This window comes from Anarrhichthys ocellatus, unplaced genomic scaffold, assembly GCF_004355925.1.
Source record: "Anarrhichthys ocellatus isolate YVR2014 unplaced genomic scaffold, GSC_Weel_1.0 scaffold7, whole genome shotgun sequence".
Taxonomy (NCBI): domain Eukaryota; kingdom Metazoa; phylum Chordata; class Actinopteri; order Perciformes; family Anarhichadidae; genus Anarrhichthys; species Anarrhichthys ocellatus.
Genome location: NW_022280037.1, coordinates 5,723,851 through 5,737,744, shown reverse-complemented (window position 1 = coordinate 5,737,744; position 13,894 = coordinate 5,723,851). Strand labels below are relative to the sequence as shown.

Here is a 13,894-nt window from a genome sequence, read left to right as displayed (position 1 = left end):
CCCCCCCCCCCCCCCCCCGAGTTAACCCTCGCCACATAGATTTGGATCTGTGCAGAGGACATCGTGACTGTTACAGTTCTAAGTGGTTTAACCCTTTAACAACCACCCCAAGGCACATGTTTACGGTTTGAGTCGTATATTCCCCAATGCATAGTTAGTTTTTCTTGGAAGCATGCAAATTTTCAGTGTTACTCTTATATTTTTAAATGTGACCACCCTGACCAGACATGCAAGAGTCTAAATGATCAATACTTAAGTTCATATACTAAAATGTGTCTCACGGGTAAAACAGGAGTTGTTAAAGGTTAGAAGTCAATTAAAACTACTTCATGCTCAAAGAATCTAATCCAAATTTACCATGAAGCTTCTATGATTTAAATCCCCCTATGGGATTATTTGAATTTCCTTAAACTGTTAACTGATAGAACTCTAGTTACACCCTGTAATAGCTGCAGATAAGATGTTCTCATTAAAAGTAAGGAAGGAGACAGCTGAAGTGAAATTAAGCTCTCTCTCTAAGTCTACACAGGACAAGGCTGACCTGATTTACATTAAAATATTTTACACATTAATATATTTCTAAACTGGTAGAAACATGGATTAATACTTAATGCGCATTCCCAATAAACAGATAAATATTTTTCTCGATTGACTCACTTTAAATTGCTCCCGAGGCTATGGCAAATTATTTCTGGGACTACAGCTTGTGTACTATATTGCTATTCTTCATCTGCCAAATGCTGCAGCATATGGAGCCAGATTGCCCACATACCCCGAGGAACATTTCTAGCACAAACATCCTTCCATAAATGTTTGATGCAGAAGTTATTTAAAGGCTCTGAGTGTGCAGCAACATGCTAAACATTTAATAATCTAATGTATTTATAATCTTGTTTTAATTTATGGCTTTACAGAAAACAGCGTTTACAATGAACAGATTACAAAGTGTAACAGTTACTTTGTCTTATTTATACCTCTCTAGCTGCCGTGTACATGCGGCATTGGCAACCCAGACGATATGATGATCGACCCCCAGATCACTGGCTACGGGTCCATGGATGTCAACACCACAGGGAATTATGGGATGCCAGAGAACGGCGGTCGCCAGGATCGAATGTTGGCCCAGGTTTCCCTGAATGACCCGCAGATCACAGGCCAGGTTCAGCCATCCAGAGCCTACGTGAACGTCTGGATAGACACCCACGCCATAGACAAGTACTCAAGGGTTTTGTTTCCTGGTGCGTACATCCTCTTTAACATCATCTATTGGTCCATCTACTCGTAACCCGGGATGAAGAAGTAGACTCGAGGAGCTTGGCTCATTTGGGAAAGAGCAGGAAAAAAAACATCATTGCATGTGATGCTTTTCAGACAGAGAAACTGCATTTAAGATGCATGGGGACCTTTGGCAGATTGGTGACCATTGCCTTCTCGACCCAGCCACTTAAAACTGAAGAGTTTATAAATGAGTTACTGACAAACAGGACGATCATTGTTGTCGCTGGTTTTGTCAATGGATCAAGTCGATGTGGTTTCATATTGTACCTATAATGCTGTTGATGGAAAGATTGGACTGACTGCACAGAGATATTATCCTGTGCAGCGAATCTAACCATATTTCAAAACCGAAAATGAGAACTGAAAACGGATTTCTGACATTGCCAGGATATGGACAGATTCCTTCTTCTTTGCATATGAACTATACTTGACAATCAATGGTACTCTTAAAATACTTTAATAGTTCGGCTTATTTGCTTTCTGGTGGAAAGTTAGAGAAGACATGAGAGTGGTGTCAATCCTCTTATCGGACTCTTGGCTGAGAAAACAAATCAGCGCCATTACCCAAAACGTGGGACTATTTCTTTAAAAAAAAAAAGTGATTATTCTTGAAGCTTGATTTTTCATTTGCAGCACATTAGAACGATTCAGTATGTGTTACATTTTTCATGTGATCTTTGTATCAATGCGATTGTTTAGCTCTCAAGCTACTTACTGCGTTGCATTCGTCATTTGATAAAGCAAAATAATGCTGTCTATTAAAAACACAAATGTAAAAATATATGTTCAGTAAATCCCAAACACTGATTATGGTATTGACTTTTTAAAAATGTCCCTTTTTTCTTCTTTTTTTGATACAACTGAATCTCATCTCTGTTTGGTGTTGTGGGGCTTTGAGGTTCACTGTGACCTGTTAGTTGCTAGTTTTATCGTCCTATTCAACTTAAAACAACTTCATACTTTGTTCGGCAAAAGATATATTCCAATATATTTTGGGGGTTAATGAACAAACATGTTAAATTAAACTCTGGAAAAATGTTATATATGGGGAAAATGTTTAATAAATGTTTTGTTTTCTGAATATGTGAAAATTATTTGAGCAGAGCTTACGTGCTCAACAACACAAACACAAAACTGTACATTTTAAATCTCCATGTAATACATTTAGTACGTACAAATATAAATGGATTGAAACGCATGGCTGAATATTGCTTTTTCTGAATATTGCTGCTGCAGACATCAATTAAAATCTGCTAAAACATTCTGGAACGACCTCTGAAGTCTCAGTGCCAAATGTTCCTCAGGAGTATGTTCCTGCTCTCTTACACAGAATATTGAAACGGTGCCGGAGAATAAGCTTTCACAGTTATTAGACGTTGGATTGCCACCATGCTGCAGGATCTCTCTTCTTTCTATAGCACAGGTCTGATTGCTGATGAGCTTTTCACACCAAATCATATAAACTGCATATTCTGTAATACCATTATCTGCTCACGTGTCGTGAAGGGATATGTTAAGCTAATTTTCAGATTTCTCCCAGCCAAATATGTGGATTATGTTGAAGAATGTTTCCTTTTTTTAAACTTTTCTTTGCATCAAAGTAATGTCCCAAAGGGAAAGTTGACGACTCAACCTTTGCGCGCCATCATCCCTCTAAAAAAACAAAAATAAAAACTTGAACAAAGGCATCCCTGCACATGAAAGACATGAAAAGGATAAAGCATCAAAAAGATGCTCAGAACCTGATGTGCCACCACATCTGTGACCTCTCAAGGGAAGCCAACGTTTTGAATCGACCTGTGTGCTGGTGAAGGCATGCCTGGAAATCTAAATGAATGAAATTACATATAATTATAAAGCAAGGAATCTCTGTCTGTCTGTGTATGTATGTATTTGCGTTAGTTCTCGCATATCTCAAGAATCCGATCTACTCCACACTTGGTGGTTGTATTCCTGGGGACCAAAGGCAATGCTCTGTCAAAATTTCACGCGACACATTCAATATTAATAAAAAATAAACAAGTGCTCTGATCAGCAGCGGAGGCAGGCTTCAGGGCTCTGCAGACTGAGTCCAGTGTGTCGTCTGCAGCTGGCGTTTGTAGATCGCAGCTCTGCAGTTCACTGGATGCTGAATACGTGTCAAGGATGCTGACTAATTAAAGTTACGACCACACTCTTCTTCATCTCCCGGGTGTCAACACCAACTGAAAGCAGAGTTGAACCAGAGTGCATTCACCGGTGTTTCTGACCGTTGAGCAATCCACGGCTTGGGTGTGTTTTTCACCCGCGAGTAAGACTGTATTTCCCCAGTGTAAGACCGATACTAACTTATAACATTAATAATGTTACTGCTAGCAAAATACCTCTGCTAATTAAATCCAAGCTCTACTTTAGAACCACGGTGGTTATGTCATAGAAAGTGCTAATACTGCTAAAATTACCTCCGCTAAGTGTATTTCACCAAAGTTTTTAACCGCAGGCAACAGCGACTTTGTGTGTGTGTGTGTGTGTGTGTGTGTGTCAAATGTGGATTTAGTGATCTGGGAGCCCGAGGCAAACGCCATCTTGCTTTACTTTTCACGCTTTCTCTAACTGTGAATGTTGATATTGGCAGTGGTAGAAGAAGTAGGCCAACTCAAAACTTTCTTTTCTGAATTAAAACTATTAATACTGCACTTTTACTTGAAGTGAAAGTGAGACATTCTCACCACAATTTACTTAGCTATGTTCACGGTGGCGCTTTTAATATGATGCTGGATAGTTTAATGAATTATAATAATCTGCAACATCAATTGTAACATTTCTCTATCAGGTAATGCAGTGCTAGGGTTTTCCTCTGAAGTAGAAGTACACAGTAAGTAGTAGGCTATACAGTTGAATTGCATATTTTTAAGTGCTTTTTGTAAGTCATTTTGGGGTACAATGAGTTAGAATGGTGACATTTATCTAAATAACAATAGGTGGTGCTTGGGCCTAAATGCTAACACATTTTAATTTAGCATGCCAACAATTGTCATTCAGCAGTAAATGAGAACTAGAGCTGAGGATTATATGAATGTGATTAGTTTTGCCGGTATTTCTATTTAAAATGTTGGCGTTAATCATTTACTAAATTATCATTTCATTGTGCAAACTATTTTTCCAGTTCCTGGCACCACACAGCCTATAGAACGGGTACCCATGTTGATGGTGAACCTAATGAAGGTGGTATTTGAGATACTCAGAGAGGCCCTGTTGTCGAAAATATTACACACCGAGTTGTAGTTTTACGGCTCTGTCCTTCAACCGTAAACATACAAACTGTTGAAATGTGCTCGAGTTAAAGCTTGATTGTCAGCTATAAAATGTCCTATAATTATTACTAAATTAATTGTATTTATGGAGCTGTCAGAGCTGTATTGCTGCCTTTTAGTTGTTTCTCCTGTTTCAGTTTGGCCAGGCTGAAGTCCTCCCTCACTTGCCTCAGCAGAACAGGGCAGTACACTACATCCACAGCTGTCATAGCCAGGGCTTTGGCTGTCCTCAGGGTGAACAACTGGGCCTTTTCAGCTCCTGGCACAGGGGAAAGAGCAGAGGAGGAAAATAAAGCATCTAAGCAAATAGAAACTTAACAGACAAACCGAGTGACCTGGAAAGAGTCTGAAACCGTCTGATCGTAGTACAATCTAATTCCATCGCAAGAAAACAACATCTGTTCCCAATGGACACGTGCTGCCGTACCTGCTGCTTCGGTGTATTCCTCGGTGTGGTTAAACGCCTCGGTGCCAATGTAGAAGAAAGGATGGATACCGGGAACTATGAATGATACGTTGCCAAAGTCTGTAGAACCTGCCAAATAATTATAAATACACTGATGACGATTTGTTGTTAATTAAGTGAACAAAAAAAAAAACAATCTTGGAAAAAACACAAGTTCTGCTGTTTTCTTCACATTTCTTCTGCACAAAGCAGGTAAAGAAAGATATTCTTAAGTGTAAATAATGTCCGTTTCTGTAATACTTCTTTTTTTTTTATCATCACATACCAGAGAAGTTGGCTGACTGCTCTTGAAACTGAATCCCCAAAGCTTTTCCATTATTTTCATACAGGTTTGCCAGTGTGGCATTAGGCAGAATGTTATAATAGCCATGGCTTGGGTAGATTATCTCCACCTGAAGGAAACACAAGTACGCAGTCATTCATAAAACGAAGGGTGCAACGACAAAGATTACTATAATACATCGACACCTTACGGAGCCCCATGCATGCTCTGTAATGCGAGTTTAACCTGCCTGAAGCAAGTGCGGACGTAGGAGAAAAGCAGCCTGAAGAGAACGGTGAATTATGTTACAGTAGAACAACACTCTAAAGGGAAGACAACATTTGTAGGCAAGCTTACTCGGCAGCCGGTGGCGACAGCAGCTGCCCTGAAGCAAGCCTCCGCTTTGGCCTTCAGGTCACAAAGATCCTTAACCTGCGGTGTGCGCAGATAATAATTTAACTCAGTGTAGACGGGGATAATGTTGGGCTTCTCCCCTCCATGTTTGATGATGCCTGTAGTGGAGGAAATGGAAACAATAGGAGGATAAGTTGGGATGCATCCATAACACTGAACTATTCCACATTTGATCTAGGTTATACTGTCATTTCTGATTACCATTAGAGGTAAAAAACAAACAAACAATCCCTCTACATTTCAAAAGGCAAATGAAAATATGTTAGATACTTGGAAAAATTGCCCTACATAGTTTAAATTTTCATTTTTCCTGAGTACAATATGGACTTCTCGTCCGTGTCGGTTTAAGCAATGAATGGACTTTGAGGTGAGATTGTTTTTGAATGAACTTTGAAGCTCATCGAATCACAGTTTCTGCCTGTTCCCTCACCGTGAAGCCTCCACTCCGGCTTGAGTTGCTGTCTGAGTGCAGAGAGATTGTTGTAGGCCAGCACAGCAGCATCCAGGGCGTTTACTCCCTCCCAAGGGTATGCAGAGGCATGAGATGCCTTCCCGTGGTACTTCACCGACACCCTGTGTAACATCAACACAGCGGCTTAAGGGTGATCTGAAATACGTAGACGTTAAAGGACACAGAACGCGTCGTATTTCCATAAATGCTGTAAACAGGAACGTACTCATCGAGTGCGACGCAGGGCAGGAATGACGCATCTTGCTGGGCTGGGTGAGCCATGAAGACGAGGTCGACGTCAGCGAAGGCTCCCGCCTTGATCAACTCAATCTTTCCTCCTATATCTTCCTCTGCAGGAGTTCCCAAAACTGTTATCTGGTATAAAAAGTGTTTCATTTAGTCATTTGACATCATCATGTGAGCTCGTGTGCGTCAGTCCGCCTCACTGGACAAATAAGTCACAAATAAGGTGGACGTTCACTCTTGACATGGAAACAGTGGTTTTAACTCAAGGTCCACTTACTAGCTTTTGCAGAGTGCACTAAACTCAGTGTATACCGTTGGAGTTTGCTTCAAACACAACTAAAGACCGCCATCTTTAAGCAGAGACAGGGGTTACACATCTCTCCCTTTCAAACAGGACCACATGTCTTCACCATACCTCAGCCATCTCCTAAACAGCTGACTCAGCAAACACCCGTCAACTGAGGAAGACTGCAAGATGCAGTTGAAAGCTCCAAAAAGACAACTTGAGTCAGAATCATCTAAATATGCCGAGTATGCGTGCACCAACAAGGAATATATGACTCTGGAAAGACGATTTTTTTTTTTTTTCTGGAGCTTTCAATTGCATCTTGCAGTCTTCCTCAGTTGATGGGTTTTGTGATAGGTTCATGTTTTGGACATATTACACATGTTACATAGTTTATTCTGTTATGTTTTACACATACGTCAGAACAATATACACTTTTGTACAAACAAAAAGTAATACACTCATATATAACCACAACAGTTGTTAACTTTTCAGAGTAATTACTGGAAGTGCAAATGGTGATTGTTTGTGGACTCTCAGAATATAGGCACGTCATTGGGATGTTGAAAAATATAAAAGATTAAGGAATAAATTCAAAAAATGTATATCTTCCTAATAGGAAACCTACTGTGGCCAATTCATGCATCAACGCATCTTGTTCTTATTAGGTTATCTATTAAATAAATCCATTTATGTAGAATCAAAATATTTCTACTGTTATATGGGCAGTACAATGTCATTTGCTCGGGGGTTTCTGGTCGTCTTTCATTGCTTTAAGAAACAAAGCCATGTCTTGTGAAAAAGACAGAAGACGTTATGGAGATTTTAAAATCATTAAAAAAAAAAAAAAAACAGTGAGCCGTCAATGTTTGACTTCTGGCTGTTTGTTGATGAATTAAACCTGCAGCTCCCTCGTTACCTTCACTGGTTGAGGGAGCTCAGTCCGGACCTCTAAAGCAGCTTTCAGCCCCAGAGCGGCCGCAGCTCCCACCTCCGCTATCAGGTTGTGACCGCACGCGTGCCAGATACCCGGAAGCGCGTCGTACTCGCAGAGGAACCCCACGTTCAGCACCGGCTCTCCCTCCCCGCCTCCGCCGCCGCCGACCGGGCCCCAGCTGGCCCGGAATGCTGTCGCTAATCTGTAGTGAGCTTCGACCGTCCACGTGTCGTCCTGAGAGAAGAAGCGGACCAGCCGGTCGTGCGCGTGTGTCTCGTTACCGGCGAGTTCAGGACGGCTCCAAATGTCCCGACTTAAGCTGTGCAGCTCGTCTTTGTGTCTGTCTATGCACCGCTGCACGGCGTCTTTCACCTGCTGTGGTGTCTCCATGTCAGCCCACCGTGCAGTGAGGGGAGGTGGGGAGCTCCTGAAATAAACTACTTTGCGTGACACGTGGTTCTGCTTTTGGATGAAGAATTGTTGGGTGCAAAGACCGATTGGCTAAAGTGATCTGTCGTCCTGTAGACATTTTTGCACCGTTCAGACAATCGGAGAGTGGGTGGAACCGGAAGTAGATTTATATAAACGTGCATTTGAAAATTTAGTTAATCTGGGTCGGTACCTAGGGTCAGTACTAGATTGACCCAGTATTTTTCACTATTTTTTACGATACCATACGCAGTTGAGAGCAAGATAATGAGCAAAAAACTATACAATACTGCTTAGAAGGGTAATCTATAACAGTATATCATAATGCATTTGTTTATTTATATACAAATTAACTAAATCTGTCACATAAATGTAGTGGAATAAAAAGTACAATATTAAAGTGGTACATTTTAGAAGCAGCATAGAGTAACATAAAATGTAAACATTTCAAGGACAACGACCTCAAAACAGTACTTGCGTAAATATATACTTGTTACATTCCACCATTGCCTGTAATAAATCCCTCCCTCCATGAAGGTTATAGAGTCCATCTTTTGTTGAACCTGTTTTATTTAACATATGGTAACTGCATTTTGGAGGCTGCAGTAGGAGGTGCTGTTGAACATAACCCTTGACAAACCAAAGCACATTTTTTTCAATGTTAGTCAATTCAAATTGCTGCTTCTCCACTGTGTTTAACTTTATCAAGATGAATCAGAAGCCTTCTATCAGGCCCATGTGCTGTGCTGTATCCAATGACAGTAAATGTAGGCTAGGAGTAAAATCCATCTGTTACCACACTAGGGGGACCCAGAGTGACATACTTTGGTAGAAGGCTCCTTCTGCACAGGGTTCTGCATTTCATTAGCAGTGAAAATAAATCTGTATTCTGCTGTGTTTCACATTTTAACCTTGGAGATTTGAATGAATAGAAAAACCATGACAAAATTCTATTACTATTCTATTCATTAATTAAATTATTGCCTTCAGCTACCCGGATGACTGTACACATGCAGCAATCAAACAATGCTGCCTTGCTGAGGAGGGACTAACTGAGAGCCCTGTAAAATAAGGTCAATTAGCGCTGAATGAATAAAGACAAAGCTCTGCAGCTGTCACAACCAGTGAGTGTGTGTGTGTGTGTGTGTGTGTGTGTGTGTGTGTGTGTGTGTGTGAGAGAGAGAGAAAGAGAGAGCAGGTGTACTTAGATGTGTTTTTCTGTCTGTATTTGAGTTGGAGGTTAATTGGGGCCGGTTGTCAGTCACAGGAGGAGACATGTTGAACAGCGCTGAGCAAGCTGACATCTGACATGGCCTGTCTGTCAGCTTACTTTACGCCCTGCCGGTGATGCTGACACTCTCCATTGTGTATCAATTAAGTGACATCGAAGGGAGGCATCCATGTGTCACTCCATTGTCTTATTCAGGGAGTTGCATTGTGAGCATGTGTTTCATTTCCCATGATTACGCACGTTTTGAAGCAGTGCTTCCAGAAAAACCTGAGATTTTTTGTGTAAATGTTAATTTAAGACTGTTTTTATTTACTGCAAGATAATTGTGATGATAAAATAGTTGCAGGAAGAAAGCCAACTGCCCTACAGACAAAAGTAAAAGCGATTGCATCCCCTGAGTGATGCAACAAATAAAACCCCGCATGTCACTCTAAGCTCATGATACATGCGTCAACACGCGTTCAATTTCTCAACCAGCATAGATATTTTAGGTTGATATTTCATGCATCACACCCTGCCGGAGTGATGCATGAGTTGTGATATATGCGTCACAACAGCAGGACGGCTGGTTTTGACAGCCACAGTGGATGTGCTCCCGATGACAGTATTCAGTCTCTGAAATGGGAGATGAAACAAACAACAGGCTTTGCTTGGATGTGTTTTCGTGTCTGTGGCCACATCACAGAGTGTGGTCCACATATTAATGTGTTTGTGCCTCTGCTCTAGCCTCCATGTATGGAAGCCCAAGCCAGCAAAAAAGAATAAAATGTATAAAATATGGTAAGAATATATATTTTTTAATTATAATTATTATTTTGACGAAGAGAGTCGGGGTGACTATTTGTACAGCAACAATTTCAACCTATTGATAGTCTGATATTGGACATCATGGCATAATAACCCCCAATTCAATATTGTTGCACCAAGCTAATCTTTTGCCCATCAGTTGTGTTACTGATACAAAATGATTCACTGTATGGCACTTTAAGAAATGTTTTCCAGGAATGCTATGGATTTGAATAAACTCATCTAAGTCCCTTCTGCCTGAAATACATGTACCAGTTGCCCAAAATTGCACATGAATTTTAAAACAATGCATTTTCTCCTTGCAACTCATCACTGGTTACATTCAAATTGCATCTAGAGGCCAGTAAAAACAGCAACAACAAAAACAAGAAAGTCTGAAAAAATAGACATAATTTTGAACACAGTTTGGGAACCTCTGTTGTAGCCATTATCTGCAAGTCATGTATACTTTACATTACAGCTAACTATTGTGCAAACCATGTGCTGCTGTGTTTTAAAAACTTACCAAATTATAAACTAGATATTTTGATACACCATGAGCATTTACATTTTTTTAATGAAACCTTGTCATCTTCGTTCTTTTCCCTGCATAAATTGGCTACCATATCAGCCTCAACTGTATCCATTAATTTTCTTTCCAACAGACATATATGAACCCTGACAAGTCACTGATGAGCCTGATTTTAAACATGAGGTTCCAGCTGACTGAAGGAAACTGACAACTTGTCAGTCGTGCTTGCTCCATCCTGTCAGCATCACTACCTAACAAAATGCACCCTGAGAGGAGTCCCCTGGAAATCGAGCCTTCAATGTTCGATATCGCACAGCAAGCTGCTTGGTATAGTTGGAAAATATCACCGGAGGGCCTCAGAAATATGAGCGTGCATGTGTGTGGGTTCATGTGCTACTCAACAGTCCCGTTTCTGTCATTAATGTCACATCAGTGCACACAGTGTGCCTCTGCGTTCTGCGAGCTGGAATACATTAACACCTCGGTTTATCAAGTCGTCCTGCATCTTCAGGCGGTGGAGTGGGGGTGGAATGGTGCCGCACAACATTTGTTCTTGTTTTTGTGATGGTTTATGATTGAATTTAGGTTGAGACTCCTCTCTGAATCGTGTAAACCTACATAAACAACTATCTTTTACACTGTCAGGGCAGGTGAATTCTATTATTGAGAGCCGTGATCCACATTGTCCATATTATTGTCTTTGTTGATTGTAAATTAAACAGTTTATAGCTGCTTCAAGTCATCTCCAGTAAATAAAAGCTTATACATTTGGTGTTCCTAACACCCTTGTAAGAAAAAAATCTGGCACACAGATAGTGACACGTTTTCTCATCTCGGGTTGCAACAGACAGGAAGTGATTTGTTTGTAATGGATGGAGGATGAATTAATAGTCTGCATAGGCAGGAGAAGCCATGATTGCTCTGCAGAAAGAGAAAGGAGCACAAAATACAAATGGTAGATTTGGATGAAGAGCTGTTATAGCGATATCACAGAAATCACAGTGCAAAGGGAAAATGACTCATTAAAATACAAAACCTAGATTGCTCTTTGAACAGAACACTTTTTCCCTGTCTTCAGTCTGAATCGTATGTTTTCTTGTCTGTCTGCGCAGCTAGCGGTGCCCTTTCTTTGTGCGACAACGCTGAAAAGGCTGCTGTCTGCCCCCACAACATCAACCTTTGTGGGCAGTGTGTAGAACAGTGGGAGTGCGAGGAGTCCCTCCTCAGAGGGGCTGCAGTCAGACAGCAGGGTGTGTGCAAAGTGGAGCTGAAGTGCCGACTTGAACTCTTACTAAATTGTTGTGCTGGAGGGTCTTTTATGATTACAGCAAATAAGTAAGTGGTAAGAAATCTGAAATGCTATTACTCCTCGGGGCGACCGTGGCTCATGGGGTAGCGAGCCCCCGGCTCCCCGGGCGCCTATCATTGGCAGCCCACTGCTCCCTATATACAGGGATGGGTCAAATGCAGAAGTCAAATTTCGTGTATGTGTATATGTATATGACAATAAAAATCTTAACTTCCTTTTTAACTTCCTAACTAACTTCCTCAAATTACACTTACTGTACATCAAGCAGATACATCTATATTAAGGCTTTCTTGTAAGTTACCCCTCTTTTTACATCAGTAACAGGAAGCTGTCGTTGAAAAGGAGGAGACTTGTTGAAAATAATTGCTAAGCCCAGAGACCAGTTGACATATTGATTGTGCAGAACAGACCACAGCATAGCCTGATTTTCATAGGACCCACATGTATTGCGTTTGAAAGGTTTGATACTCTCCTTGGTGCACTATAAGCTGAATGTCTTCAGAATTCACTCTGTGAGTTCCTGAGGGGGAAGGACCAATTTCAGTTTTCTGCTCCAGAGGATGGAAGAAACACCTCCTTCTCTTCAGAGGATACCCCAGCTCTGACAATTGCCACAAGCACAAACCGTTTAAATAAAACATTGACTGGTTAGATGCCAGACAACAGGGGGGGGGGCAAATGTCTGCGGAGAGGACTGTGGGATCAATTAGGGTTCAGTGTTTGTCTCTAACAGTGAAAAGGTCTGAGACAACACAAGAGAAATATCAGTTTTTTTCAACCCTTTCAAAGGAGCATGAGGGAAACTGCTGCGTCAGAATAAACCTGCCCACCGTTAGCTTCGACAGTCTTTGTGAAGCAAAACACAAGAGGAGCTGCTGTTGAGGAGACACAGGCAGATAAAGAGGAGCCTGCACAAGGCAGTTTTACTACGAGAGTCATTAAGACAAAAAAAAATACAATACAATTTATTATAATTGTCCAAGAAATATATTGAGTCAGTGCACAACCATGACCAAGATTACAACAAAATAATATTGGTTAGAAAGAATATTACTTTTTAAATTCTTGACAGAGTGATGCTAGTCGAAAGCTTGATTTAAACTTGTGGCATCTGCGAGGGTCGTGAGTACATGTTTTCATGCACACTCATATTCAACTATTATTTCAAATATGACAATATTCAGAATTTGAGATGGCTCATACAAACATCATATTCCTTTTGGGTATTTCGAATTAGGTCTTATTCCAAAAGGAGCATTTTCCAATTAAGACGTGTGGGATTTGCTGATATTATTCAGGTTTTAGGAGCATTCTTTGGCCATGTGTAGAGCACATTTGGAATCTGGGTCTCAATAGGAGTTTTTACGGCACTTTGCGACACACAACCTCTGTCCTGTTTTAGACCATCTCTGTGTGTTGTACACAAACCAACTAGCCAATAGTTTGCAAAGTTGGAGTAGAAATGCATGCCCAAAAGAAAAGCCCACATCTGTAGTCGTAAGGACAAATACTTTCAAGCATTATGAAGGACTTGGATATCAACAGGTTTTTGTATATGCATAAATATCGCAGCGCCACCTTTTCAAGATGCAAACTGGCAGAAGCAGCTCCTGCCATTTCACTTTTCCATATTTTGACATGATAAATTCTGGGTTTGACCACATGTACCTCATGTTGGTGTTAAAGGAAAAAATGTAGGCTCCCCCAAAGCAATTAGGATTTATCCTCTGGGGACCATAAAGGTCTGTACAAAACTGCATGCCAATCAAACTAATAGTTGTTAATAAAACCATGCATTAATATTTTTTTATTTCAAAGAAAAGATTCACAGTGTGCACTGGTTTTCTAAAGACCATACATCTCATAGAGTACATATCTTTCGCCTTTACAAATGAATGCTTTCCCTCCCTGTGTGTATGCCTGAGCACTCTCTCTCTCTCTCTCTCTCTCTCTCTCTCTCTCTCTCTCTCTCTC

General features: G+C 40.8%; 2 protein-coding genes across 2 annotated transcripts in view; one reads left to right on the top strand and one right to left on the bottom strand.

The window, feature by feature from the left end:
* The window catches only part of LOC116383673 (gamma-aminobutyric acid receptor subunit rho-1), a 13,176-nt gene extending 10,504 nt beyond the window's left edge, over positions 1-2,672 (top strand). Inside the window, exon 10 of the mRNA XM_031847688.1 lies at positions 983-2,672. Within this exon, the coding sequence (XP_031703548.1) occupies positions 983-1,285 (303 nt within the window). The 3' untranslated portion in view covers positions 1,286-2,672. The remainder of the gene's footprint in view (positions 1-982) is intronic.
* On the bottom strand, positions 581-8,177 carry LOC116383674 (peptidase M20 domain-containing protein 2). The gene is made up of 7 exons (XM_031847690.1): positions 7,616-8,177; positions 6,391-6,539; positions 6,144-6,286; positions 5,657-5,811; positions 5,303-5,429; positions 4,999-5,106; positions 581-4,830 (listed from the first exon to the last, which is right to left on the bottom strand). Exons 1-7 carry the CDS (start codon positions 8,021-8,023, stop codon positions 4,655-4,657), a joined length of 1,266 nt encoding a protein of 421 aa, XP_031703550.1. The 5' UTR covers positions 8,024-8,177; the 3' UTR covers positions 581-4,654.
* Between the last annotated feature and the right edge of the window lie 5,717 nt (positions 8,178-13,894).

Bases quoted from the DNA above. Each gene is read 5' to 3' on its own strand.
- LOC116383674 (XM_031847690.1), bottom strand. From the start codon at position 8,023: ATGGAGACACCACAGCAGGTGAAAGACGCCGTGCAGCGGTGCATAGAC. The intron at 5,812-6,143 runs GTGAGGGAACAG...CCTCCACTACAG, and splicing joins GCCGGAGTGGAGGCTTCACG to GCATCATCAAACATGGAGGG. The intron at 5,107-5,302 runs GTATGTGATGAT...ATTATTTGGCAG, and splicing joins GCAGTCAGCCAACTTCTCTG to GTTCTACAGACTTTGGCAAC.